Below are 26626 nucleotides of genomic sequence, written 5' to 3'. Positions count from 1 at the left end.
ATGCAGTTACAGTGGGCTCTAGCACTTAGATCATTAGAGATGAGTATTCCAAGGTACTTTACAGAGCTTGGATCATCAACAAGGTCTTGACTATTCAGCTTGTATTTTATTTTCTGATTATTTTTTTTGCCAATATGTAAGACACAGCATTTATTTGTTGAGATTTGAAGTTGCTATTTGTTTGACCATTCTGATACATAGTCAAGATCTTTTTGAAGGGTAGCAGTATTGTCTGTGGTATTGAACAGCTTTACATCATTAGCTAAGAGAATGCAGTTGCTCTTAATATGATCATAGAGGTCATTTATGTAGAGTACGAAGAGAGTTGGTCCTAGAACACTGCCTTGGCAGGTATGTGAAGGTTAAGAACATAAGCAGTGCCCTGCTGGCCTGTCTAATCTAAGATAGAAACCACATTCAAATAACTTTAATAGTTCAGAGAAAAGACAACAATGTTTTTCTTTCTAGTATATCTTCAACAAGAAATTATCTGTTCCATATCTGGTGACACTGTCTTGCAATCAGGGTAGTCAGACAGTTGATTGTATTAAATCAGGGGTGTTAAACTTATGTCATCATGGCGGTGTCACATGATGTATTGGGACTTTTTTCCTCTTCGCTAAACCAGACATGGGCATGGCCAGCATGTGATGCATCTGCCCCATGGACGGGAGTTTGACAGCCCTGTATTAAATGAACCACAGACTTTTCATTATGCAGTTTTTACTCACTTTAGTATTTTTTAATATATTGTATCAAACATTGATTTTTCTCCTCCATTAATTATCATACAATTAAACCAGGATGAAGCCTTCTCTAATCTTACTAGTTTCTGAGTTAAGTTGGTATGAATGCATCTGATAACTTTTTCTATTTAAATCAATCATGGAAAGTTACAAAATGTATAACAGATTTATAAAATTAATTGGAAAATGTTTGTGCAATGCAATTAAAACAGTGAGATTGGAATGATAGATCATTGTGTAAATTTGAATTTTACCTTGCAAATATAATGTAGAAAATCTTGCATATAAGCTTGAGCTCTCTGGTATAAAAGTAGAATGAAATATATTTCAAATGCATTTCATCATATTATTATGAATTAATATTTTTCTTTTGGCCTAGACTGTTTTTAAACAGCTATAATGATTAATAATTGCTGTTTTCATTTCTTACCACTAACTATATCCTACTACAGATTTCTTCAATATTGCTCCCATATGTGCAGCATTATTTGCATGGAGTAGATTATGTATGTAATATTATATTATAAAGAATAGGTGGAGTTCTTTATGGTCTGTAATGGAACAAAAATAAATGCCAAAGCTATCAGAAACACAAGCAGATTAAATATATCACATATTCTGTTTACTTGACATAGTCATGCATTTGTGACTATGCTTGTTTATAAATACCTGATCTGAAATGGGTAGTAGGGCAGCAGGAAAAAAAATCCAGTTAAACACTAAGGCAGGTAAATAAGTCATCAGACTGCATTAAATTGGCTATAGAATTTGCACATTCTAATAGCCAGACTGAATGAATGCAAATTTTGCAATTTAAAAGCATGCTGCAAGTGCTACTGGTCAACCTTCTGTGCAAAATCTGAATGGCATCAGTGAAACCACAGACATGTAGGCTGGTGAATAATGATTTCTGCCCTGCTCGGTTGAATATAATAATCTGTGCCATTATAAAACCAAATCAGACATGAGCAATTTAGGATTTTCATTTACCCTGAGAAATATAACTTGGAGAAGGCATTAGAATTTCTTTTGGAAGGATAGCTTTGGAAAAGCAGGAAGTTTGGAGCTTTTATCTCCCCTGCATTTGTAAAATCTAACATTAAAATCTGTCCTCATCGCCAGTTGAACCAGAATAATAAATGCTCACCCATGCTTACCTACATATTTCTGTTGTGCTGGCCCATTGCTTTCTGTGTCCACTGGCTCATTTTTATGGAAAATGAAGCTAACTTTCCAATACTTACAACTACTGATAATAGTTTTCAATACCTTACTTGATGGTATTCCTGAGGTGAATTATTTATTTGTTTCTTAAATTTATATGCCGCCCATCTCACCATAAAGTGACTCTAGGAGGCTTAAACTTAATGAATTAATTGTTTTTAATATGGTGAAAACAATTTCCTCAGGTTGACTTTGTAACAGTTGCTTAGAGAATTTACATTTATTTAAAAAAAAACCCAAAACAATTAATTCAAATTCCTTCCATGCAATTAGTTATATCCGACATCAAGGAATGAGCACGGATGTTAGTATATTAGCCAGTAGTCCCTTGCGGAAAAAGAAATGCTAATGCATCATAAACTTAACTCCATTTGCAAGATCCCCACCATTTAGTTTGGAGGAAGGAGAGTGATCGCTGCTGTAACCTAATAAAACAGCTTTCAATCTGTGTGGGATTGCGGGATCAGTCGATGCTGAGGATGCATCCGTAAATCTACTTCTTCCACTGAGGTGGCCAGTAATCATGATGTAGTTTAGGATAAGCTATATGACATAAAGATTTCAGTGCAAGTTGAACACATTCAGCTAGCTATTCAGGAGTTCAAATTGGGTCAGAAATATATTAAATTGTTGGTACTCATGTTGAATGTATTACGATTACAAAAGTAATTAACACCCGGAAATGTAAAAATTTAACAGACATGCAGAAACTAGGATGAAGCTAGATCCCCCTTCATGAAGTCATTATTTTGGAATAAAAAATTAATCCAATGTAATGAATTTCCTCTTTATACAATTCTGGAAATATGCAGATGTTAAAATTTAGCCACAGGAGAGCTCACAGAATACAATAATATTACAGGTGGAGAAGTATGACTTTTTATGAAAACAGAAGGAAATTGTTAACTTTAATAGTACTTGCAGTTAAGAATCTTAAGAAAAATACAATCCAAAGAACAATGTCTGTAAATAATATCAAATATCACATATAGAAACATCTGTATGAATGCAGCATGACATTTGCAGCAAACAAGAGAAGAATAGTAGTCTTTTTACTTGTAGCTTCTTGCTGGCTTCCTGAAGTAGAGGACCTCCTGTAGGATTTGATTTAAACTAAAAAAAAAACCCAGATATTGGGATTGTGGATATTTTTAAAGGGTTCCCATATTTTCCTTCCATAATTCAAATACTGCAGGAAAGAGCCAGCTGAGATATGAGTCCAGCACACAAGAAGTGGAACTTATGCCATAAATCATCCTATCCATTTCATCATTCTCTACAAATTAAACTAAGCCCAGCTCATCTTGAGGGCATTGCCCATTGTCTTTCCCAAGTAGTATCTAACTCTGAATGAATGTAATTTGACTTGCAAAGAATCCACAACCATCAAAAAGATTACTGTTTCCTCTTAGTCTGATTTTGCATTAACCACCTGCATGCAGGACATGACTGGTTTTGTCCTGTTTGGGACTCTTCAGATATATGTAGCCGGAAGAAGGCGGAGCCTCCTCGCTGACGGACCGTAGATTGCGACTCTCTGTGGCTATGGTCCGTGCTCTTTCGTTGGAGAGCCCCGATCATTACGATTAGGGACTGAAGCTGCCTTGGAGGGGTGGCGGAGTAAGGGAAGCCGCAAGCCAGGTCGAGGGGATCCGCGTCTCCCCCCCTGGGCTTGGTCTTTTTCCCCCCAAAGACGACTGCAGTAGTGGTTTAAAATGGCCACCCCGAAGAGGAGGACTCAGCTGGATTAAGATTTGTGCAGGAGGGAAGAAAGAGGTGGATAACATCTGAACTGGGACAACTGGGCAATACAACTAAACAAAAGTACCCTGGGATTAAGGTAACATGGAATTTTTAAGAAAAGAAAAGTGAGCAGCGAAATTACAAAGGGACAGGGGAAAAAAAAGAAAATATTTTTGACAGCTAAGTGGGGCTTCGAACCAGGAAAGGAAGAAGCTGGAACTAAAAATTTAACTAAATTGGACTAAAATATTTTGGGAATAAATAGGCATAAAATAAAGCTGGATTTAAGATTGTCAAAAAAATAATAATAATTAAGTTTACAAATTGGAGACTGGACTGTGCTGGAATATTGAGGTTCGAAAAACCCTAAATAAAAAAATAGGGGAAAAAGGTGAAGACTTTGTATAATGGAGAGTGCCACCTTTTGACAAAAAGTCGAGCTCAAACAAAAGGGAAAGCATCCTGTTTCTGAATGAACTTGTGTGGATATAACATTAAAGAAATATTGAAACAAAGTAAGAATCTTAGAAAGTGAAAGCAGAACAACAATAAAGAAAAAGCAAAGAAAGACTGACTGTGGGATTGATTGATGTTTTTGATATAGAACCTCGGCTGGAATAACTGAGAACTTTAGAAAATTGAAAGAAGAAAGAAGGAAAGTAAAAGTGTTTTTTTGTGTGTGGACTTTAACGATCATAAAATATAAGAGTGTGCAATGATGATATCTCTTTGGGTATAAAAATGAAACTTAAAAATATGAGAGAATTACTACAGGAAAGAGGCGAATCACTTTGCTCTGTGTTAGAAAAAATGGAAATGGCGATTGAAGAACAAGAAGAGCTTCAGAGGAGGAGGAGTCGATTCAAGGAGAAGACATTTTAAATAGACAATTAACACAAAGAACACTACAAAGAAGTGGGGAGAGAAGGAAGGTTTAAAAAGTTGAGATTTAAGAAGGCAATCAAAAGGGGGAATACCTGTGAAGTCAGGAAAGGCAGAAAGACCCAGCAGAAAAGGGGAAAGGAAGATATTAAGAAAGAGAGGGATATAAATTGGAATGAGAAAAGATATGGGGAAAAGAGGGGGAGGAGAAGCAGTAAGAAACAGGTGCATGAAATAAAGAAATACAGAAATAGTAAAATGCTGAAAAGAAATTGTTTTTTTTTTAGAGATAATGGTTGATGAATTAAAAAGGGGATTCTGCAGGGTGACAAGGGGTAATAAGAATATTTCTGCAATTAAAAATATTTAGAAAATAGGGTAATATAGATACTGATAACTCTTATTAAAAATCAAGCGGGGAAAATATGCTGCGGAATCCAAATGAAAAGATGTAATGATAATTATTGTAACTTCTTAAAAATAATGGCTTATTGGGAATCAAGATGAGGGAATAAAGGTATATTTTAATCATTGAGTTGTCACACTCAAAGCAGTAAAAGGGGGGAAACCTATACTTGTTTTTTGTGTGTGTGTGTGTTAAAATTTGTATTAATCTAGAATTTATAAAAAGAATGTGTAATGGAAAGGGAATATGAAACACTAAAGAACCAACTAAATTAATAAATTAATATAGACTATTAAAAGCAAGGAGAGACATTGGTAACTTATTATTATTATTATTATTATTATTATTATTATTATTATGCAAACACATATTGTTTATATTTATTTTTAAAATAAATATTAAAGGATTATATTTGAAATAATTGAAATGAAACAAAAAGATGTTTCGATTGAGATTAATGAAAGAGGGTAGAATTAATGTGTTTGTTTCTCTCCTTACTGAAAATTTGGAATGGAAAAGGTAATAATAGAATTAAGTATGCATATATGAATGTATAATTGCTGTCATATTTGTATGTAAACATGATGACCTGGAAATATGTTGTCCACTAAAAAGAGATTTTTGTTTTTAATGTGAAAAACTGAATAAAATTTGTTAAAAAAAAATATATGTAGCCAATTGTTATTCTATGGGGCTAAAACTTTCCATTGGGAATTGAATTTATAAACCATTGCATTCTAGATGGTAACATACAATGCATTAACTTTAGGAGCTATCATTGGAAGTTAGTTGAAACCTTGTATGTGGGACATGACAAATGTGACATTTCTCTTTCTTCCCCTCCCTGATAGATCCTAATGTACATGAGTTTTTATTGGAGAGGATCAATCTATAAACTACCTTCTTTGTAAAACATAGTAGTTGCAAGGCCACTGCAAAGAGAAGGGGGAAAATTCCTGTTCTGAGATACCACCTAAGACTCTCTTAATTTCAAGTGATAGTGATTATAACGTGAATTAGAAACAGATATCTCATAATATAATTTGCTATTTCTTGGATAAGCAGCCACTTATTCAAACCATTGCCATGTTGATTTCAAAGCTGCTCCATATTCCTGCCTTGTTTTTCCATGATCTTTTTGGTTCATCTCCTGTCAGTGTCCATTGTTCCATGCAAAAGACTGTGTTTGGAGCGACAGTTGGTGATCTCATTGGAAAGATGACTCTGAGATGAGATCAGGTTTGAATTGATATTCCCTTTTCCACCAATAATTTTTTTTTTAACCAGGGAAAGAGAAAAAAAAAGGATCATGGATTTTAAAAAGTGAATTTGGAATGAATCTTGGATATCTGGATAATACTAAATGGATGTGACGGTTAACACATCTTTCATAATTACAATGTTCTGGAGTATAGCCTAGCTGAAAAATTCATCTAGGACTTTTTGTAAAAGTATAACAGAAACCAAACTGGGAGTTTGAAAAGCAACTACTTGGTATAGAGATCATAGTATTATCACTTAATGCATTACAGTGATTCTAATTGGTTATTAATTGAACCTGGTTTAATTGTCCAATACCTCTTTGTTTTCAGGGATAGAATAGCAGTTAGATTGCCTAGCAGGTATTTATATTGCCTAACACTGAAGACTAGTTTGTCTTCTAGGATTTCATTCCTAGATAAAGAAAAATATTGCCAGCACAAGCTTCATTCTTTGAATTAAATTGGTGGGGTACTATTTTTTTAAACCCTTCTGTGTACATTATAGGGGTATGGACAAAATTAGTGTTAGTATTACTGTGAGGAATCATTCTTTGTAAAGCATAAGGTGAGGCCTCACATACAAGATTATTTGGAGAACAGATAGAGGCTTAATCTCTAGAAAGGAAATAGACTTTTGTGATAAAAAGGTGACAAGCCCCAAAACATCTACAGAGGGTTGCTATTAGGCTTTTATCAGCTAGTCAAAAAAAATATTCCAAGATTTACTGAACGACTGTTGTGGTTGGAGTTCAACAGCATCTATACAATTGTAATATTTAAAAAATCAGTTCAATATAATCATATTAGATATTCTTTATTCTGTATTGGTCTACCTCAATAGTTCTGTGGTGTCTGATTCTAAGCAGTCTCTTTTAAAAAGTATTTGTGAAAGAGGACAAGGTTCAGAGAAAGGCAACAAGATCAGGGAGGTACAAAGAAAAGAAAATTATGTAAAGAAAGATGGATTTGGTAATGTGGCAATTTAAGATTAGAGGGAGATTCTTGTATTATATTCTTTATCTATCTGAAAGGTAATTTCTTTCAGTTCTTCCAGTTTTTTAAAGTTTAAGTTGTTTTAAATTTAAGTTTAAGTTCTTTCAAATCTAGCTTTTGTGATTCTAACAAAAGTTCATTACAATGAATTCATGAGATTTTAAAGTAATAATAGCTACTTCTATAGTGTCCTTACAAAGCATATTAGAATATTGTTGCATGTTATAGTGAATGTGTGCTTTTTAATGTTAATTTTTTATAAGTCATCTAGACACAATTTGGAAGTAAGTAATCTATAAAATAAACAAATGTCATCTAATGTGATGCATTATTTCTGATGTATTCTTAATAATAGGTGTAGGGTACTTTTGGTTAGAAAGTTTAGAAAGCTTGAACTGGAGTCTTGCAGATAAAAATCTTATTAAATTTTGGACACTATGAGAAAAAAAATAAAGTTGTTTGGGTACTGCACGAGGCAAATGGAATGTTTTTTCAATGATTCTTCTGAGACAACATAGTATAATCTGTTTAATTAAGTGGATTTTTCCAGTCTTGGAATTTAAACAGTGTTTGATTGCAAGGGTACTCATTTTAGTTAGATTAATTTTAGGCTGTAGTTGAGTGACAAGGATTTTAATATCTGATGCACAAAGAATATCTATAAGGGTTTAAATAATGTAAAAAAAATTGTAAGCAAGTCTTGCTTAATTTAAGCTATTTCTGGGTAACTGCATTGAAGTGTTATTTTAAAACATAGTCCCAAGTTTTAAAAAAAGTGACGGTGTGATTGTTGATCTATTTATCAGTGGAATATAATGATTTGGTTATAGAATAAATAAGAAAAAGAAACAGAAATTGGCCTCATTAAGTTCAGGTAACAGAGTGAACTATAAATTAAATCATGAACTGGATTCATTCAAAATGGTAGATTAAAACATGATTGTCTAGTTTATGATCTGTTGTGTTGTTTGAAATGCTGGCATAAAGCTCCCCAGAGTTGATACAAGTAGGTTGGTGGAAAAATGTAACCATTGATTCCTCAGTTTACTTCATTCATGCTCTCCCCTGAGTAAAACTTGCTTAGTTTCAATTTTAGGTTTAAAAATATTGTTATATGCAGAATGCTGGTGTTTAAACATCCCTTTGGATATGTATACTTAGAATGGATTAGGAGAAAATCAACCTCAATTGTTTGTTGCTTTGCTTTCAGAATTTTACTGGCACCAAGTGGAAACCATATATGCTACAAAATAGAGAGATGGCCTTGCGAACATCTTTATGTGTAAATGCACATCTCACTTTTAATATTTTTAACACAAATAAACAAAAAAAAATTAGATTTGGTGGTGAAGGTAACATTTGTCAAATGTGTCAAGTACTTCAACAAAAAGCCAGAACATCTGAATGCTTCTGTAATCAGATTTGCATGTTAATATAAAATAAGTCATTCTGAACAATGAGAAACAATGATTTTTCCTTAACTTTATTCTATGTTACACTCTGGTGACTGGATTTTATGGAGGAGCTGCTGAAAAGTGACAAAATAAATGCTTTTCTATGAAATGAGTTTAAAATGGTATATAAATCCATGTTCTCCTTGGCATGTAATAAGCTTTTCAGTGTGAAATACTAGAGTGTTAAGCTTTGCAGGGCAAATCAAGGCCAGGATGATGCTGAGTTAGCAGGCAATAAGCAGCCCATGATATTTGTGTATTCTTACATAAGCAAATTTTATCTACAACAGCCATGGAGGTGGTGTAGTGGTGAAATACTACATAGTTTCATAGAAATCCTTCATGTTTTTTTTAGAAAGACACAATTGAATGGAAGAAAGAAAAGCAAAATATCACTTGTAAACATACAAACATATTTCTATATCTATGTAATGTGTCTCCCCACATACATGAACACATACATTCATACATACATAGACAAGCACTTAGAGAGAAAGGTATTTCTATTTCTGTTTGCTATTGTGGGAAAGAGAATATTGTGCTTCTAGAAAAGTATGAAGAATTTCTATGAAATTTTGTAGTTGTCAGGATTCCAGCAATTACTCCAATTAAATCATGAGCCTCGACCCACACTCCCAAAACTAACAAAGATTTATTTGAAGTTAACATTCTACATCCAGCATTTACCTGGATGTAGCCAAGTCTGAGATACGTAATTCACTGTCAACCTTGATCCTGCTTCCCCACCCCAACCCCTCTAGGTGTATCATCCAACGGAAAACATCCATAGTCAAGAGTCATCAATCATGCTTTCCAATTAGATTTTTTGCGTGGCAGAAGTGTCAGTCATCTAATCAGTCTTTGAAGAAAATATGAATGGAATGTACTTTCGATTCCACACTGCTGCCTGCTCTTTGAAACTCCCCCCCTTCTTTCTGTTGTCAACTATAAAACATATATACAAAATGTTTTATGAGTTTACATTAGTAAAAACATGACATGTGCAAAAACAACTCCCCACAATATGTGCATAATGACTTAGAGCTGAAAATTGTTCTTTTATTCACAATAGCCAATGAGAACAAATAAAATCTAGCATGGAGTGTAAGATATCTAGGGTCCAGTAAATAGTTCCATTCCATTTTTCATTGTATGATTTTAGCTAATCACTACCTTTCAATATCATTCAGTGTCATTAGATGTTTGTGCAATTAAAAATAACAGACTGGGGAAAGGTATATACATTACATAAATGCAGTAAAGGGTTAGATAGATCTGATTATACATTTTGGTGTAAAATATACTTCCTTAGCAGTGCCACCTGAATGGGTTTTTATTCTGTGCACGTATTAATATGGATACATAGTAGAGAAACTTGGAAATTTATTCTTTAGAAAAGTGGGGAGCATCCCTGGGCCATGGCTCACTACTGGGCCATGAGCTGTTCAAAACCGTGGAAGGGGCAGGCGAGCATATGCACAAGCAACAGATGAGCGTGTGCTCATGCATGTTCTGTTTGTGCAAGTAGTGGGTATGTGTGCCTGCCTTTCGCACACATGGAGCTGCGCATGTGTGCATGCTTACTGGCTGCTTGCACTAAACCATCCCTTCTCCCCACAGTCCGCAAAGCAGGAAAGGTTGAGGACCTCTGCTTTAGAACAGCAGTCGCCAACCGGTGGGCTGCAGCCACTGGTGGGCTGTGAGAAAATTTTGGTGGGCCTCAGAGAAATCTCACCCTCAGAGTAGCCCCCCAAAGCAAATAATCCAGGCTGCACAGAAACACAAGGCTGCGCAGTCCACATGGCCTGCGGGAACCCTCCCCACCCACTCACTCTTTACCCAGCAAACTTGCCTGCTAAATTGCTATTTTTCCTTTTTCCGACCATCATCTGTTCTGCTGTGCTGGGAGATTTAGATTAGCTAGGAAGCAGGAAATGGTTGGATTTCTTGCTTTCTAGCTAGTCTTTAGATCTTCAGCTCTACTTTTAAGCACAGCTGAACTCCCTTAGGACTGAAGGTTCTATTATTCAGTGCAGACTCGCGACAAGCAAATTTGAGAGACTGAGCTAGCCGATGGCAGATAGATAGATCACTGAATGATTCTGTGAGCAACTCAATCTGCCTGCCTGCTTTGCCTGATTTTGGGTAAAAGTTGCTCTTTTTTATTAATATTGATATTTTTTATAAAAATATCAATATTTATATCAATATTTATAATATTTGCATACAAGCCATGCCCAGCCAGTCATATGACCACCAAACCACACCCACAAATCAGGTCACGCCCACAGAACCGGTTAGTGGTCACTGGGATTGAAAATGATGAGTTTGGTGGTCCCTGAGGTCCAAAAAGTTGGTGACCCTTGCTTTTAGAAGACCTGACCTGGGAGATAATTCATGTAGACCAGGCTTGTCCAACCTGCGGCCCGTGGGCCGCATGCAGCCCATGTCGCCTCGTAATGTGGCCCAGTGCCCACCCCAACCTTCTGGCAAGAGCCAGCGAGGAGGAGGAAGAGAGGCAGGGCGAGGGCGGGCGAGGTGAGCGCCACGCCAAGCAGCAACAGAAAAGGCGGGCGCCGCCTTTGCTGCTTCTGCCCCCGCCTTTGCTGCTTCTGCCCCGCTGCCGCTGCCACTTCTGCCCCCGCCGCCGCCGCTTCTGCCACCGCCGCCGCCACCACTTCTGCCCCCACCGTCGCCGCCGCCGCTTCTGCCCCGCCGCTGCTGCCGCTGCTGCTGCTGCACCGAGCCTCCCGGTCCTCGCCTTCCAGTCCTGCCACATCCAGCCGGGCCATTTGCAGGAGGAGAGGTAGGCGCGAGGCAGGCGAGCTTTCTCCCCCCTCCCCCAAAATTTGGCTGGAAAATTAATAAAAAATAAATATTTTTAAATAAATAATTAATAATAAATAAAAATAATTTATAATTTATTATATAATTTTATAATATAATTATTTTATAATAATTTATTATATGTGCGGCCCAAACCAAATTTTCATCTTCTAATGTGGCTCAGGGAATGTTGCAATATACAACTGTTATAATAAATGGATGCTAAAAGTTGCAGTGGTCAACCTTGTGGAATGCTGGCTGGGAGGGGCGCTGGCTGGAGAAATGAAAGTTATGGGAGAAGGAGAAACGAAAGTTATGGGAGAAGGAGAAACGAAAGTTATGTGGGACTGGGCAGGTCTAAGAGCAGAGGTGATAAGACCCCAGCAATGGTATAGTTTTGTATTAGCATAATTATGTAGTTTACCTTATAAGGAAAAATTCCCTGTTCCTGCTATGACGCTTGCAAGCAACCTAATAAAAGGAGGTACCTGCCTTTTGTTCAGGGCCTTTTCATCCCGAGTAAGCATTGTGTCCGTGTGTTTATTCATTTACCATGAGAGGCCCAGGGCTCTGAACTCAGACCCTGCCCGTTGCCAGGGTGTGGGCAGCAAAAACCACAGGGAAGGTGAAAGGTTGGACACCCCTGATGTAGACTGATATCTAATTATAATTCAAAATTTGAAAAAAAGAGGTATATCCTTGCTTATCACTAGCCTTATCTTCATGGTTCCTTTTCTTCTGCTTATTCTCTGCACAAATATAAGTTACCAATGCTCTTTTATTTTCTGTGACTTGCTGAACAGTGGAGAAGTAGGGTAAACAATTGGCTAGAACAGGGTTTGAACTTTTCATATCATTTTCAAAATTTGCAAAAATCAGAGATGTGAAATCATTGAATCATAGATTGTTCAGTGTGGGAATCCAAATTACAGCATCTTGAACACAAACTAGATAAGGTAGCTGAAAATCTCGTTGGGTAATTTGGTTTATTGTTATTGTTAACAATAGTTTCTCTAACATTCAGTTGGAAATCTATTACCTTGTAACCCTTCCTCTGCATTGATAGATCCAAGTCCTGAAATTATTTGAAGAACACTATCATAATTCCTTGCCAGTTCCCCCCCCCCCCCCAATCTAAACTTTCTGAGCTCTTTCAATATCTTTTCATGGGTGCTTCATTGTCTTTCCGCCAACCTGTTCCAGTTTCTCTGAATCCTTCTTTAAATAGTATGCCCACAACTGGAGATAGGGGATCTGAGCAACACCAGGTAAATCAGATCTATTGCTTCCCATGATTTGGATTTTGTCGCTGATTCTATTTGTCTTTTTAAGAGATACATCTCAATACCACTCCTCTAAGATTTTTTTACAAGTATGATCACCAAGCCAGATATCCCTAATCTATAAAATATTCCAAAATTATAGTGTTTAAATGGATTTCTGCCATAATGCCCCATGACTGCGAGCATTCCCATGATTATGTTCTTTTCTACTTTTTTAGATTAAAATATTGATGATCTAATAACTGGATCCTATTTATATCTTTACCACACACATTTTTTTGCTTATCTAAGATATACATAAAAAGAACAAATTTACATTAAAATTTCAAGGAACATGTAATTAATCACTTGTACATTTTTTGTAGTAATACAGTTCCCCCCTTTTAAAAAAACAAGTAACAATGTCAGAAGAGCAGGTTTGCTTTTTAAAAAAAAAATTCAAATTCTCATTTGGTTTAATTCCACTCAAGTTTATGTTCATTCCCTCAAAGACTTGAACCTTTAAATCAAGAATAGGAAAAATTCAGAACCAGTATTTCAGCATAAGGGTCTCTTAAAAGAGAAATAATGTTAGTCTATCACCAGTTAGGTTAAACTTACTCCAGTTGCTCTTTTCCAACTCAGTCTGCAGGTAAAATGAGTAGGGGAAGAATTTTAATGTTTATTTTCATGACATCAATATCGAATATAACCAGGTTGAAGGCCCCTGAGCTTAACTTAGCCCCATAGCTTGGATATAGCCACCTCCCATCCCACCAACTCTCTCCACAAGATGGCATCTGATGGGGCAGATGACACCACTGGGGCTCAGTCATGAAGTCTGAACAATGTGACTCCAATGTACTTGATAATGGTTTTGAAATAATGGTTTTTCATTTTTTTTTTAGCTTACATGGTTCTGATTGTTTTATTGATAATAGTTTAGTTATATTTATTTTCTTCCCTAAAATTGCTCTTTTGGGGATCAAAATTGAAGTTTGTTTATAGTTACCACTGAAAGGAATGTACAAATGAGAAATGCTTAATACTATGTTTGGATACTCTATGTACAAAGGCTTTCACACGAATGTGATTGCTGTTACATTGGCAGTCTTGCTCTTAAGGAAATATTTATTATACTGTTGTCTACATTGTACACAAGAAGCTGTTCCCCTGCCAATGTTCATTCTGTGTGTGTTGTCATTGAGGGAGAGGCTGCTTGTTTGATGGAGCATAGCAAGTAGGTCTCCTTGATGTAGCTTCATTCCTGCTCATTTTGAGATAAAGAGAAACTAAGTCACATTAACTTGTATTTAGACAGCAATAAGAAAAGTCAAATACGCTTCTAGCCTGTGCATCAACTGAATATATAGTAGCTTCTTTGAACAGGAACCAAAAGGAACTTGAGGAGAACAACAAAAACTGTTTGGCTACATAGTTGGGAAAGAAAGAAAAGGAGAACGTTCTTTGATAAATAGTTGCTCTTCATTTAATGTTAATGCTGAAGTCTTTTTTTCTTGTTTAAAGCATAAGTGTTCAATATTATCATTACTGTACTGCTAATTCTGATGTGGCTGGAAATTCTGGATCAATAACAAACTAAATTGAGACCTTTGAATTATAGCTTCCACTAGAGAGATTCAAGGGATTGACTGCTGATGATGTAGGAGACTCATTTTTATGCAGCATGTTCATAAATGCTGCTGTCTGGGGGGAAAAAAATCACTGAAACATTTTACACAGAGTTCAATTATATATCAAGTCCTTTGACCTTTTTTCCACACAAAGAGGGGAGATGTTATTTAAAATGCCTGCAACAGCCATTTTAGACTTTTTCAAAAATTTATAATGAAGTTGGCTGAATATTCATGACCGTACCCAATAAAATCACTACTCTGGAAAAAAAAATGTCTTTGCATAGCAGAAAGTACTAGTATTTAACATTTACATATATTGGAACATTTGACATGACTGAGATTGCTACAAAGGATTGATGTCCCTATTTATACATGCACCCCCTCATCCCAGGTCATTTACTTTACAGAAAGCAAATATTTATAGCAATTAGTATAGTGGAACTGAGTATGTTGAACTTAAAAAAACCTGCATTTTGATTATCAACATGGGAGGAAAATCAAATTTCTAGGAAATAATTTTACTTCTTTACATTTCTCTGTTTAGCGCCTCGTTGAAGCTGCAGAAGAAGCTCACCTGAAACATACATTTGATGCTGATTTACAGGTAAGAAAAATCTGACTTCAGCAGTTACAATCAAAAGGTTCTGTTTCATGAATCGCTACAACTATTCATAGAAAGAGAGCAGAATCTATAAAAGGACTGTTAGTAAAGAATGGAGATGCCTTCTCATTATAGAATCAAACTATAGTCATCTAAAAATTGCTATAAAGAAGTGATCAAACAATAGCAATAGGATGCCTGTTTGTTTATTAAAGTGACTGAAATATTCTTTTAAAAGTTCGCTTTTCAAAAGATTTGATGGTAAATAAACTCAAAAGCAATATAAATCCTACTAGAGATTCAGTAAGTTGAAATGTCTATATGTTATCTAGCATCATAAATTGCAAAAGCCAATGGGAAGACATAGGCAGGAAATGAGCTAAAAGCATTATTCTGCTGATAGACTCTTCTGCTATTGGAAATCATACAACCTTTTTAACAAATATCCATTAGGATTTACTTAATTTCCATGCATTTATCCACTGCTGTATAGCAAATTCCAAGTTGTTATAGCAAATGCCATCATTTAAATATTGGTTATATTTTTTTAAAAAATGGTTTTATCTGAATGAAGGACAGATATCCAGCTTGGCTATCCTCAGTTACTACTATTATAAGAGAAAAGGGAAAAAATAAAGTAAAATTCATTTTCTATACATCACTACATATTTCTATTTACCACATATTTTTGTAGCTGGGCATCATTGGCTCTGTAGGGATATCCATGACATTTCTGGAGAGAGAGAAAAATTGTCCAAATTTCAACAGATGAAGGAGAAATTCTTCTACAAAGAGCAGGACTCTCACTTATAGTGAGAATGTGGAAGGGGACAATTTGCCGTGGATATTTTGCTACAGCCAATCCACCATGGCCATCTTGCTGCAGCATGGCTAACTTCCTGCAGGGCAACATGCTGCAGCCAACTCATGGTGGGGCAACTCGCCACAGATAATTTCACACAGAGTAACTCAAGGCAATAAATGTTATATGCCACTGTTTCTTTGACATTATTTCCATTTTTGTCAATTAAAAATAATGTCAAAGAAATAGTGGCAGATAACATTGATCACATTGAGCTATCCTACAAAATTGTCTGTGCTGAGTTGGCCTGCAGTGAGTTGGCCACGGAGAGATGGTTGTGGAGAAATGGTTATGGGAGTACTCCTAGCACCTCTGATTAAAAAAAAAAAGGCAATGGGAAAAGGTCCTTCTTAGGACTGAATGAAGCTTGGAAAAGCAGGGAAATTTGAAACTGCTGATAAGATGATTTTACAACAAAGATCACTTTTATAGTCAACCAGCCAACAAAAACAGCTAAAAATAAAACTGTTCAATACTTTTAATGAGAATTCCTTCAAAATTCTCTTCTCCATTGAAATAATTTCTGTTTCATCAAAATGAGTTAAGTACTGGTAGCAAAATTATGCAAGAGAATTTACCTGCCTTATTTCTTGTTGCATTAAAAAGCTCATGTGTTTATATAATTTACTACAATGTTTTGTAAATTTTTTCCCTCCTTTTCCCCAGCCCATAATATTTTTCTACTGATGCATATTGACTAGATTCTTATATGTTATCTCAGGTCTTTTGCATCGTAGGCTTACAAAAAATAGTGTTGGTTTTATTTCCAGATTATAGCACAGTGTATTAATATGAATGTGTTGCAGTGTTTACTATGACTAATATGGTGCAAATGTTTAAAATTAAACACATAGAAATAATGCTTCAAATACATTAAAGAAGTACAATGAAGACATAATTTAAATATAGCTGAAATATCCATTTCCCTTTTAGTATTATTTAAAGTATTATTAAAGATTACAATCAAAAGGATACTTTTGATTATAAACTTTGATTGTATGTATTTATTATTTTAATATTCTACTCTATTTTGTTTTTTTTCTAATGGCCAGAAAGATCGATTGCTCAAATCAAAGAAAAGCTATTGTTTTCTAATTTATGATTTAAGACAAATGTTTCCAGAATTTGTGAATATCTTAAATGTTTATGTTTGTAAAAGTGTTGAGCACCTTTAGTTTAAAAGTCATTTGAGTTGGCAGCATTAGCAGCACAATCTAATTTCTGACAGGGGTCTTATTGTTTATTGTTGTCATGGACCATTAAAACTAATCAATTGTTAATCTTGATTTCGGCAACCCCACTGCCACCCTTCACAGGAGATTGAGGTGGTTCTTTATTAAAAGGCAACAACAGCAAACCCTTATAATACTTCCTGCTCAATGAAAAGTAATGATTGGGCTCCTTTACTTTGGAAGGGAAATTATAAAATTGGTAGTGCATTCAAGGAAAGGCAAAACTCCATCCTTCCTTTTACAAATAGCATTGTAAAATCTATTCAACATGTCTTAGATGGTTTTGTTCTCTATAAAAGGGGCTTGCTTTTCAACCTTCATCCCTTTTATATTTCATTTGTGGTATTTTTGATTTTCCCTTATCTTTGTAAAGTGGCCTAGAAGACTATTTTCTTTGTTATATCTCCTACCCCGTGCAGCTTGCTGATTAGAAAAGGTCCATAGGTGAATTTTCCTTCTCTTGAAATTAATTTGAGCATGGAAATAGGATGGGTGCAAACCAGTACTGAGATAGGGAGATACACACCTTGATTATATAGCAGTAAGCCACAAATTGTTTTCTATCTATCAGTCTATCAATAAACTTGCCTAGAATCTCTTTCAGAACAAGTATTTTTTGCTATTTTCCTTCACAAAATAATATTCGTAGGAATTAGTCTACTATAAGTAGAATTATATTGAAGGAGAGTGTTTGTTCCCTATTACTACACTGTAAAGTTGATCCAGTTCTGGACACAACAAACCAAGGTGCTACATGTATGTAATGGAAATATAAATACGGAAATATTTATATGGAATGTTCTTTTTACAGATATGGTAACATCCATATCACCCGCTATAATTTGTTCTCCAGTAAACATTATGTACATATGGATGCCAACATCTCTCTCCCCATTTTCTTTCTATAAAAATGTTCTTTTAATACTTTATAATGTCATTCTTAAATTTAGTTCCCTCCAAATAGACTGGAAATTTGACTCTCAGATTTTCTCTCACTTACATCCTGGTGTCTCTAACAAGGTTGGGAGAAGGCTGTAGGGAGAGCTCCCTCTGCTGGTGTTGTATGTCATCATGCACCTGATTATCCCTATAGTGCAAAAGGTTAAGCTTGACTGAGAAACTTTATTTGATAGTAAGTTCCATGTGATTTCTTCAGAGTGAATGAATACAAATAAAATTGGTCTTCAGATGTGTTTGGAGGGAATTCATCTATTTATTGTTGGAAAATCCCAGAGAATAACAAATAGAATAATGGGAAAAAATATCTACTGAATAGCTTTATTTTTTTTTCTTTTCCTGTGTTTTCAGTCAGTCAGTTTCAGTCTATAAGTGTGTGGGTGTATAAAAAATGAGAATGTTCATACTGAGTTTTCCAGAAAAAAATATATTTAAACACATATTCTAGCAGTGAAAGTATGGGCCATGATACAGACAATATTTGAGACAATTATAGAAATCTTAAATCAGATATGTCCAAGCTCTTATGATCCCTGGGCCAAATATGGCCCTGGACAGCAAGTAATGTAGTCCCACAATAAAAAATAAAATAAAAATAAAGGAAGTTTGTTATTTATACGCATTAACTATATTGTATATTTTATATTCTGCACAAGATAATTCCTCTTCACTCAATGTGGCCCAGGCAAGTCAAAAGATTGGACAATCTTATCTTAAATGATACTATCTCTTCATCAAAAAACATAAATCAAAGTACAGCTATGTCACTAGAATCCAAAATGATAATGTTTGTTGGATGTGAAAACATAACTTTCAGTAAATTTACAATTAAAGTTTTAACTGTTCCATTTGATCTTGAGAAACTTGCTAAGATATCTAGAACCCACAGATTCTAACTATAGCAGTTAGAACTTAGCTCTAACTAAGCTATGGCCGAACTTTAGAAAAGTTTTGAGCCATATAGTTGCATAATACATAATTATTATAACTAGAATAAACTAGAATAAAAAAAAATAAAGGCAACAGCTTTAAAACAATACATCATTGAACATTACTGAGTCCTCAAATTATTTTCCCCAAACTCCTTGATTTATTAGGTTCTATCCAGTTAGTGTCAACATTTAGCAGCCAGATAAATTCCCCCCCAATGATCCACTTATTTTCAGGTTTTTCAATGGTGCATCCATTACCAATGAATCTGTCCACTTTGTTACTGCTCATCTTCTTTTTCCTTCAGCCTTTCCCAGCATTACAGCCTTTTCCAGAGACCTGGATCTTTCCATAATGTATCTTAAGTAAGATAATTTGCGCCTACAACAGACTTACAGAATAACAAGTTGGAAGGGACCTTGGAGGTCATCTAGTCCAAGCCCCTGCTCAAGCAGGAGACCCTATACCATTTCAAACAAATGACTATGTAGTCTCATTGAAACCTCCCATGTTGGGATGCCCACAACTTCTGAAGACAAACCATTCCATGGTTGATTGTTCTCATTATTAGCCTGGTTATTTGTGCTTTGAGTGACCGCTCTAGGTTGATTTGTTCAGTTGTTTTTCTTAGCTGTCCAAGATAATCTTAGGGGGATCTTTTTCAATACTAATTCAAAAGCATCAATACTCTTCCAATCCTGCTTCTTTAAAGTCCAACTTCAGTTTCAATGAGAATTCCATAGCTTACACAATTCTGATCTTTGTAGGTGTACACATGACATGGCATTTGTCTTTTCCAGTTTCTAGTACTGTCAGGTACTAGTTTACAGCAGAGGTGGTATTCAGCAGGTTCTGACCAGTTCTGGAGAACCAGTAGTGGAAATTTTGAGTAGTTCAGAGAACTGGCAAATACCACCTCTGACTGGCCCCACCCCCATCTCTCCTCTGCCTCCTGAGTCCCAGTTGATTGGCTGGATCTTCGTTTGTTGGCCTGCACAACAAAGAAGGGAGAACAGAGCTGGAAAGCAGGTTAGTGGGATGCGGAGAGAATGGGATTTTGCAGTAACCTTTCCCAGGAGTGGGGGAGGGAATGGAGATTTTGCAGTATCCTTCCCCTGCCATACCCACCAAGCCACACCACGCCCACCAAGCCATGCCCACAGAACCAGTAGTAAAAAAATTTGAATCCCACCACTAGTTTGCAGCATATTTCTTGACTGTTGGGTCCTTCACTTTTGATGCATTCATTCATTTTGTATTTCTATCCTTGTGGTTTTCTTGTAAAAATACAGGAGTGGTTTAACACTGCTTCTCCTTTGCAGTATGAATTGATGCCTTGTCACTAAAATGATTATCTGCCTCCAGCATCTTCCTATATCACTGCTGCCCAATGTAGGTGCCTGCTTGGTTTTGCTAGATGGCTGGGTTCATTTTCATGCCTTGAATGATCCTGCCAGGAATATGCCATTCACTTCTAATGTTCTTTTCTCATTCCTTGGGGAATGCCTCCACAACAGTGGGGGAGCACAGCCACAGGGGGACCTGGGGGAGAAAAATCCCATTATTTGCAAGATCCTCAACAGTATGCCTTCCATACATTTTAATCATTGATAGATTATTGATAAGATCAATGTCTTAAGGAAATCAAGGTTTTAAAAATTTAAACTTTGAAGATGAGTGAAAAAGTGTTTAATTGCTACTCTAGTATGATTTGATTGCTTATTGTACCCTATGACTATTATTAAGTGTTGTACCTTATGATTCTTGACTCTTGACGAATGTTTCTTTTCTTTTATGTACACTGAGAGCATTTGCACCAAGACAAATTCCTTGTGTGTCCAGTCACACTTGGCCAATAAAGAATTCTATCTATCTTCTATCTATCTTCACACATTAGTTTTGCATTATTTTGCTCTTGTGCTCAGGTTTACTAGTCTTACTGGCATATCTTTTAGACAGTATGCATATTTTAAACCTTTTAAACAGTATGCATACTAACTATGTGCCAGATCAGTTCAAACCCAGAAAATATATTTAGGAAAGAACTTCAGGAATATATAAAACATGGTAGGCCATTATTGCCATTATAAACATTTGATTATTAAAGATAATATTGAGTGAAGAAGTATTCTTAGTTCTGTCTGATCTTTTAGAGGTAGTACAAATAATTTTCCCAAAAGATTGGTTATTTGCTGTTCATCTTAATGGATGTTATAATAATTGATAATATGATTATAAAACAGTAATCTAAACTAACTTTTGAAAACATTTCCTTTCACAATAATCAAGGATGATTTTTTAAAGAGAAAGCACTACTGATAGATACAGAATGCTGATATCATTTTTATTGCTCCATAACAGATAGATAATGTCTTTAATAAATAAAGCTTGTCTTTTGGTAACAATAGTAGCAACTATAGTCACAATGTAATGAAACTTTAACAAGAAGATTGTAGATTTTATAATATCTTTTGTTAGTATTGGGTCACATACTGTTCACATACATAATTAATCACTGAAATTTTGCAATTATTTCTGATAAAACCATATCCCAGATAAAATGTTTGATTATTGTAGCTCTTCTCAAATAACTTCAAATAAATTGAAGTTACATTGTATCAGTACATGGAGCATTGTGCCCGGCCTTTTTACATCAGCAGAAGTGTTAAGATAAAAAAAAAAAATACATTGAATTTCTTTTAATTACAAGATGATAATTAACAATGCTGCTTTTGTTAGAAAAATGAAATTACTGTTCCTTTTCACACTCCATTCCAGAGCTATTCGAGCATGCACTTCTTAATTGAATTAATATATTTAAAGGCAAATAAATTAATTAAATAAACAGTTTATTATTCCAAAATTTACATAAAGCACATATTAATTATTTGTTTCTGTATGTTCTTTTTAAGAATAGTGGCACATCTGAGAAACAGAGAGAGGAAAAAAAAACATACATTCTGAAATAAGGCAGAAGACATGAGAGAAAATGCTGAATCACTGAAAAAGGGCATAGGATTCTTCAGGGAATGTATATGTATATGTATATGTATATGTATATGTATATGTATATGTATATGTATAAGGTAGAAAAACATTCAGATAAAAATATTATCAAACATTGTTTTATATATGAAAACCCCACAAAAAGAGTAAGAATATCAACCACAGTGGAGTCATCTAAAAATGTCTGAAGCCTGATGACATAACCAGATCTTTAGGGACTTCCCTGTGGGATTCCTCTGCATGTCTAACTTCAGGGAGGAGAATGTTCCACAGGGGTGCCTCAGCAGAAAAGGCCCATCTTCTGGGATCCACTAAATGCAAGTCCCTGGCTGATGGACCCTGCGATATGCCTTCCCTGCCCGATCAAATGTGATGGGCTCATGTAAGATTCTTATTTGTAGGAATGATCCTAAGCACGTCCTGGCAAATGCACAAATTCCCCTCTTAATCTTTCTTGAACTGCATCATCATGAACAATGTGAAAAATCACAATATGAAATTTGGATGCACCTTGCAGGTGGAGTTTTTCAATTAATATATATTTTAATGTGTTTGTTTTTTATAGTTTTCTTTATAGTTTTTTTTAATGTGTTTGGTTATTATGTTGTTTTATTTTTGATTTGGAGCCACCCAGACTTTGTTATAAGATGGGAGGCTTTATAAATGTTTTAACTAAATACAAAATTTTCAAATGAAATTTGATATACTGAAGAACTAGCTGGTGTCATAAAAACATGGTAATTGTACTGATCTTAAAAAAAGCTAAACATTTGGATAAGAGATACCAAGTTTGTAAGCTGAAAAAAAACCTGCAAGAAGGCAATACCGTGTTGTTTCATATTGTTGCTAAAAATATGAATGTATCTGGTCACCAGAAATTAAGCTTGACTCAAGGGAAAGTTTACTTTGACTACCAGCTGCTATTCTGCTGCACTAGATACATGCCAACTTTCTCTTCTGTAGTGTTTCATTGGCAAATCTGCCAAATGTCATGATTAGGCTGTTTTAAAATGTTCATCAATAATAATTAGGTGTAACACAAAAATGAGACTTAGAAAATAGCAAATATGTTTAACATACTGCATTACAAGAATACCTGCACATGTCTTTCTCTCAGCTTATTCCAGCTTTATTAACATACACATTTCAAGGAATTTTAATTTAATGCTGAATACATAAGGTACATGTGTTTCTTTGTTTGTTTGTTATAGGGAAAGAAATGTTCCTATAGCTTCTTTTTCTTTTTCTTTTTTGTTTTGAAGCTTCTGAGCAATACTTTGAAACATAACAGCAAAAGTAAATCAGTGTGTTGACTTTCTACTTTATTTTTCTCCTAAAATATTAAACAGTGCAAATTAATATTGCAATCACAGTTTTCTGTATTTCAGTAGAAATCAGAAACCTTAACAATAATTAAAATTACAAACAGCCACTGTAATTCACATTTTCTTTTCATCTTAACTGCTAATATTAATAAAGTCCTTTCACTGTTCATTGACAATTGATGTAATTATATAGTCATAAATATGAATGCCAATTAACATATTGTCTGTGATGATAGATCTTTAATGGAGTGAATGTAGTTGAAATATCATTACCATCATTATGGAAGAGCATCATCGTAATAAAAATGTGAATTGTAAACAAAAAAAATTCCTACCATGTTATTTAACATCCCTGCTGTTATTTAATATTGATTAAGTGGCATCTTTATATTATGTGTTTTATGACACCATTTCCCCCCAAAGTGATTCTCATTACGAATGACTTTTTGAAGGTCATTTCATAAAGAATGCAGTTGTATGACACCCTCCTCTCTATGGCTGTTCGATTAGGATTAATGTCTACAGGTACTAGAGGTGATGTGGTATTCTTAGTGTTTGTCTTGCTTGGTTGTGTTACATGCCATGCCAGATTTGGCTTATGGATCTTTTAGTCTTCTTTTGCTTTTTACCTGGGTTTTCTAGACAGGTGCAAGTAGAGCAGGGGTGTCAAACTCGCATCGTCACGTCATTGTCACTTGATGTATCATGAATTTTTTTCACCTTTGCTAAACTGGGCAAGGGTGTGGCCAGCACATAACGCATCTAGCCTGTGGACCAGGAGTTTGACAGCCCTGAAGTAGAGCATACAAGACACTCATCCCTGATCAGCAGTGAAGAAGTAATTAGGACCCAAAAGGCCTAATGAATTCAAAGTGGCAGCAAACTTTTAATGGGTACAATATTCATTTGCTTTCTTACCCCCCCCTCGCTCTCTCGCTCTCTCTCTTACACACACACACACACACACACACACACACACACACACCCTTCGCACCTAGCCTCCCAGGCATTAGCTAGAACTGTTTCTCAGTCTTGTCAACTTTCAGGTGTGTGGACTTCAGCTTGCAGAATTCCCTAGCCAGCTTGCTCCACATATCTTAAAGTTGCTAAGGGTAAGGAAAAATGAGCTAGAAGATGGCAGCTAGGATCACTCAAAGATTGGGTTAGAGTTTAAAGAATTTTTTCTAACATTCTAACCACTGTGGTGCAGTGCATTCTAACCACTGCGGTGGTGGAGTGGTTAGAATGCAGTACTGCAGGCTACTTCTGCTGATTACTGGCTGCCAGCAGTTTGGCAGTTAGAATTTCACCAGCTCAAGGTTGACTCAGCCTTCTATCCTTCCAAGGTGGGTAAAATGAGGATCCAGATTGTTGTGGGCTATAGGCTGACTCTGTAAACTGCTTAGAGAAGGCTGTAAAACACTGTGAAGCGATATATAAGACTTTGTGCTATTGCTATTCTCCAAAAGTTCTTCCCTTTTGGATTCAAAAATCCGGTAGCTGTCAATAATATTGAGGGGATTTCTATGTTCTCCTTGTAAAGTATCCTTTTAGTAATATTTCTCCTTTGACTTTTAGCAAGTTGCTTCCTTCTTATCTACCCCCCACAAGGATCTTTTGGACAAGATTCTTGCTTTTTGTTTTTTGTTTGTCTTCTCTGCAGATGTCTTTGCTGTATTTTCAGATTATGGTGTCTTCAGAGTTGCAGTCTTCCTTGTTTTTGCATTGCACTTGTCTATTTCTCAGAAAGGCTTCAAGGTTTGGTATGATGTAGGCAGCTGTTTTTCAGCCAGTATGTCACAGATGCTGAAACTGTTAGGGCTGAGAGGGAGTCAGTGGCCCAAGGTCACCTAGCTAGATTCCATGTCTAAAAGTAGACAGGCCCTGGGTCTTCCTGCTGTAGTCCAGTTCTTAAATCACAACATCATGCTGACTCTTTTAATGTCTGTAATACGATACTTACCTTTTCATGCCAATGTCTATTTGCCTTTGGAAATTCACACAGGCAAGAGGTGATCTTCGTTTATTTTACCAACTCAGCTAAGGAGATATTTAATTTATAAGGGTTGCCTAATTCAGAAATTACAAAACAAATCTGAAATCCAATAAACTTAATGACATACAGTAAGCAAGAATAATTAATTTATAATAGCATCATCATCATTGTTGTCATCAGTAAAAGTAATATTTCCAGTATTTAACTACAATAATGTTATTTACATATATAATAATCATGTTTCTAAAGGCAGGGCATAAAAATTCAGATAAAATTGTATTTCCTGTGGCTTAGGAACTATAAACAATGCTAAAGCAATACGGAAATATTTATATAAATACTGAAATATTTAATGCTACTGTTATAAATTGAAAATGGTAGACTGAAAAATAAATAAACTCCAATTTTAAAAGACAGTCTGAAGGCTAATTTTAATTGTGGTAAGAGAACATTCCACAACGGGAGATCAGTGATTGTTTGAAACAAAGAGTTAACAATATGAATTGTATTCAGAATACAACTGTGACTAGTTCATATCTTTCTATATTGGGATGAAAGGATTCTTAGCTTCTTTGAAGTTCAAGCAACTGAAGGATTGTTGCAGCAAATTATTAGGTTTTCTTTCATTTATCCCATTTGGGAAGACAAAGGCTAAATTGAGGAGTACAAACTAAAATAGGACACTGTGAATCTCTTTTCTGTGGATAAAGGAGCTTCCCCTTTTTTTCTTTTAATGAGCACTTTATCTCATGCAAGCTTGTAACTCAGAAAAAGCAAAGTGTTTTTTAACCAATAAAGCTGTAAAGCAGTCAAAAGGCAAGATTACAATTGAACTCATACAACACCTGAATAAAGAACATCTTGATAAATAGTTCATGACTGCATGTAAACAACATAAGATCAGGTGTAGCACAATTAAGGACTTGAAGGAACTGATAAGCTGACTGCCAAGACCTCCATCAGAGGAATCCTTAAGTATAAGAGATCTGGGTTTGAAGATGAGAATGATCTTGAGAGGTAGTCTTCTCAAGTTTCCTGTTTCACCATCTGTTTCACAATCTTTATTTTCAGCTTTTGACATGTCACCATTTGTACTGGCCATTGAGTTTAAACTTGCATTTTGCCACATAGAATATAATAAATCTAGCAGTTATTGCTTTCATGTATATAGGGCTACCCATCTCAAATACATGATTCTAGGTAGCTAAAAAACATTAAAAAGCAATGTAAAACAATAAAAATGTATATAACATAATCGGCAGTTTAGATACAAAAATTTCCA

At 35.3% G+C, this 26626-nt stretch overlaps 1 protein-coding gene across 1 annotated transcript in view; it reads left to right on the top strand.

Moving 5' to 3' along the window:
* Positions 1 to 26626, top strand: part of CACNA2D3 (calcium voltage-gated channel auxiliary subunit alpha2delta 3) — a 607379-nt gene that overhangs the window by 206070 nt on the left and 374683 nt on the right. Inside the window, exon 4 of the mRNA XM_087954773.1 lies at positions 14980 to 15039. Within this exon, the coding sequence (XP_087810899.1) occupies positions 14980 to 15039 (60 nt within the window). The remainder of the gene's footprint in view (positions 1 to 14979; positions 15040 to 26626) is intronic.

The sequence above is a fragment of the Notechis scutatus genome, chromosome 2 (genome assembly GCF_049901735.1).
Source record: "Notechis scutatus isolate UNSWTSFEM ecotype Mainland chromosome 2, rNotScu1.2, whole genome shotgun sequence".
NCBI lineage: Eukaryota > Metazoa > Chordata > Lepidosauria > Squamata > Elapidae > Notechis > Notechis scutatus.
The sequence above is the reverse complement of the archived record's forward strand: the minus strand, read 5'-3'. Positions and strand labels throughout refer to the sequence as shown.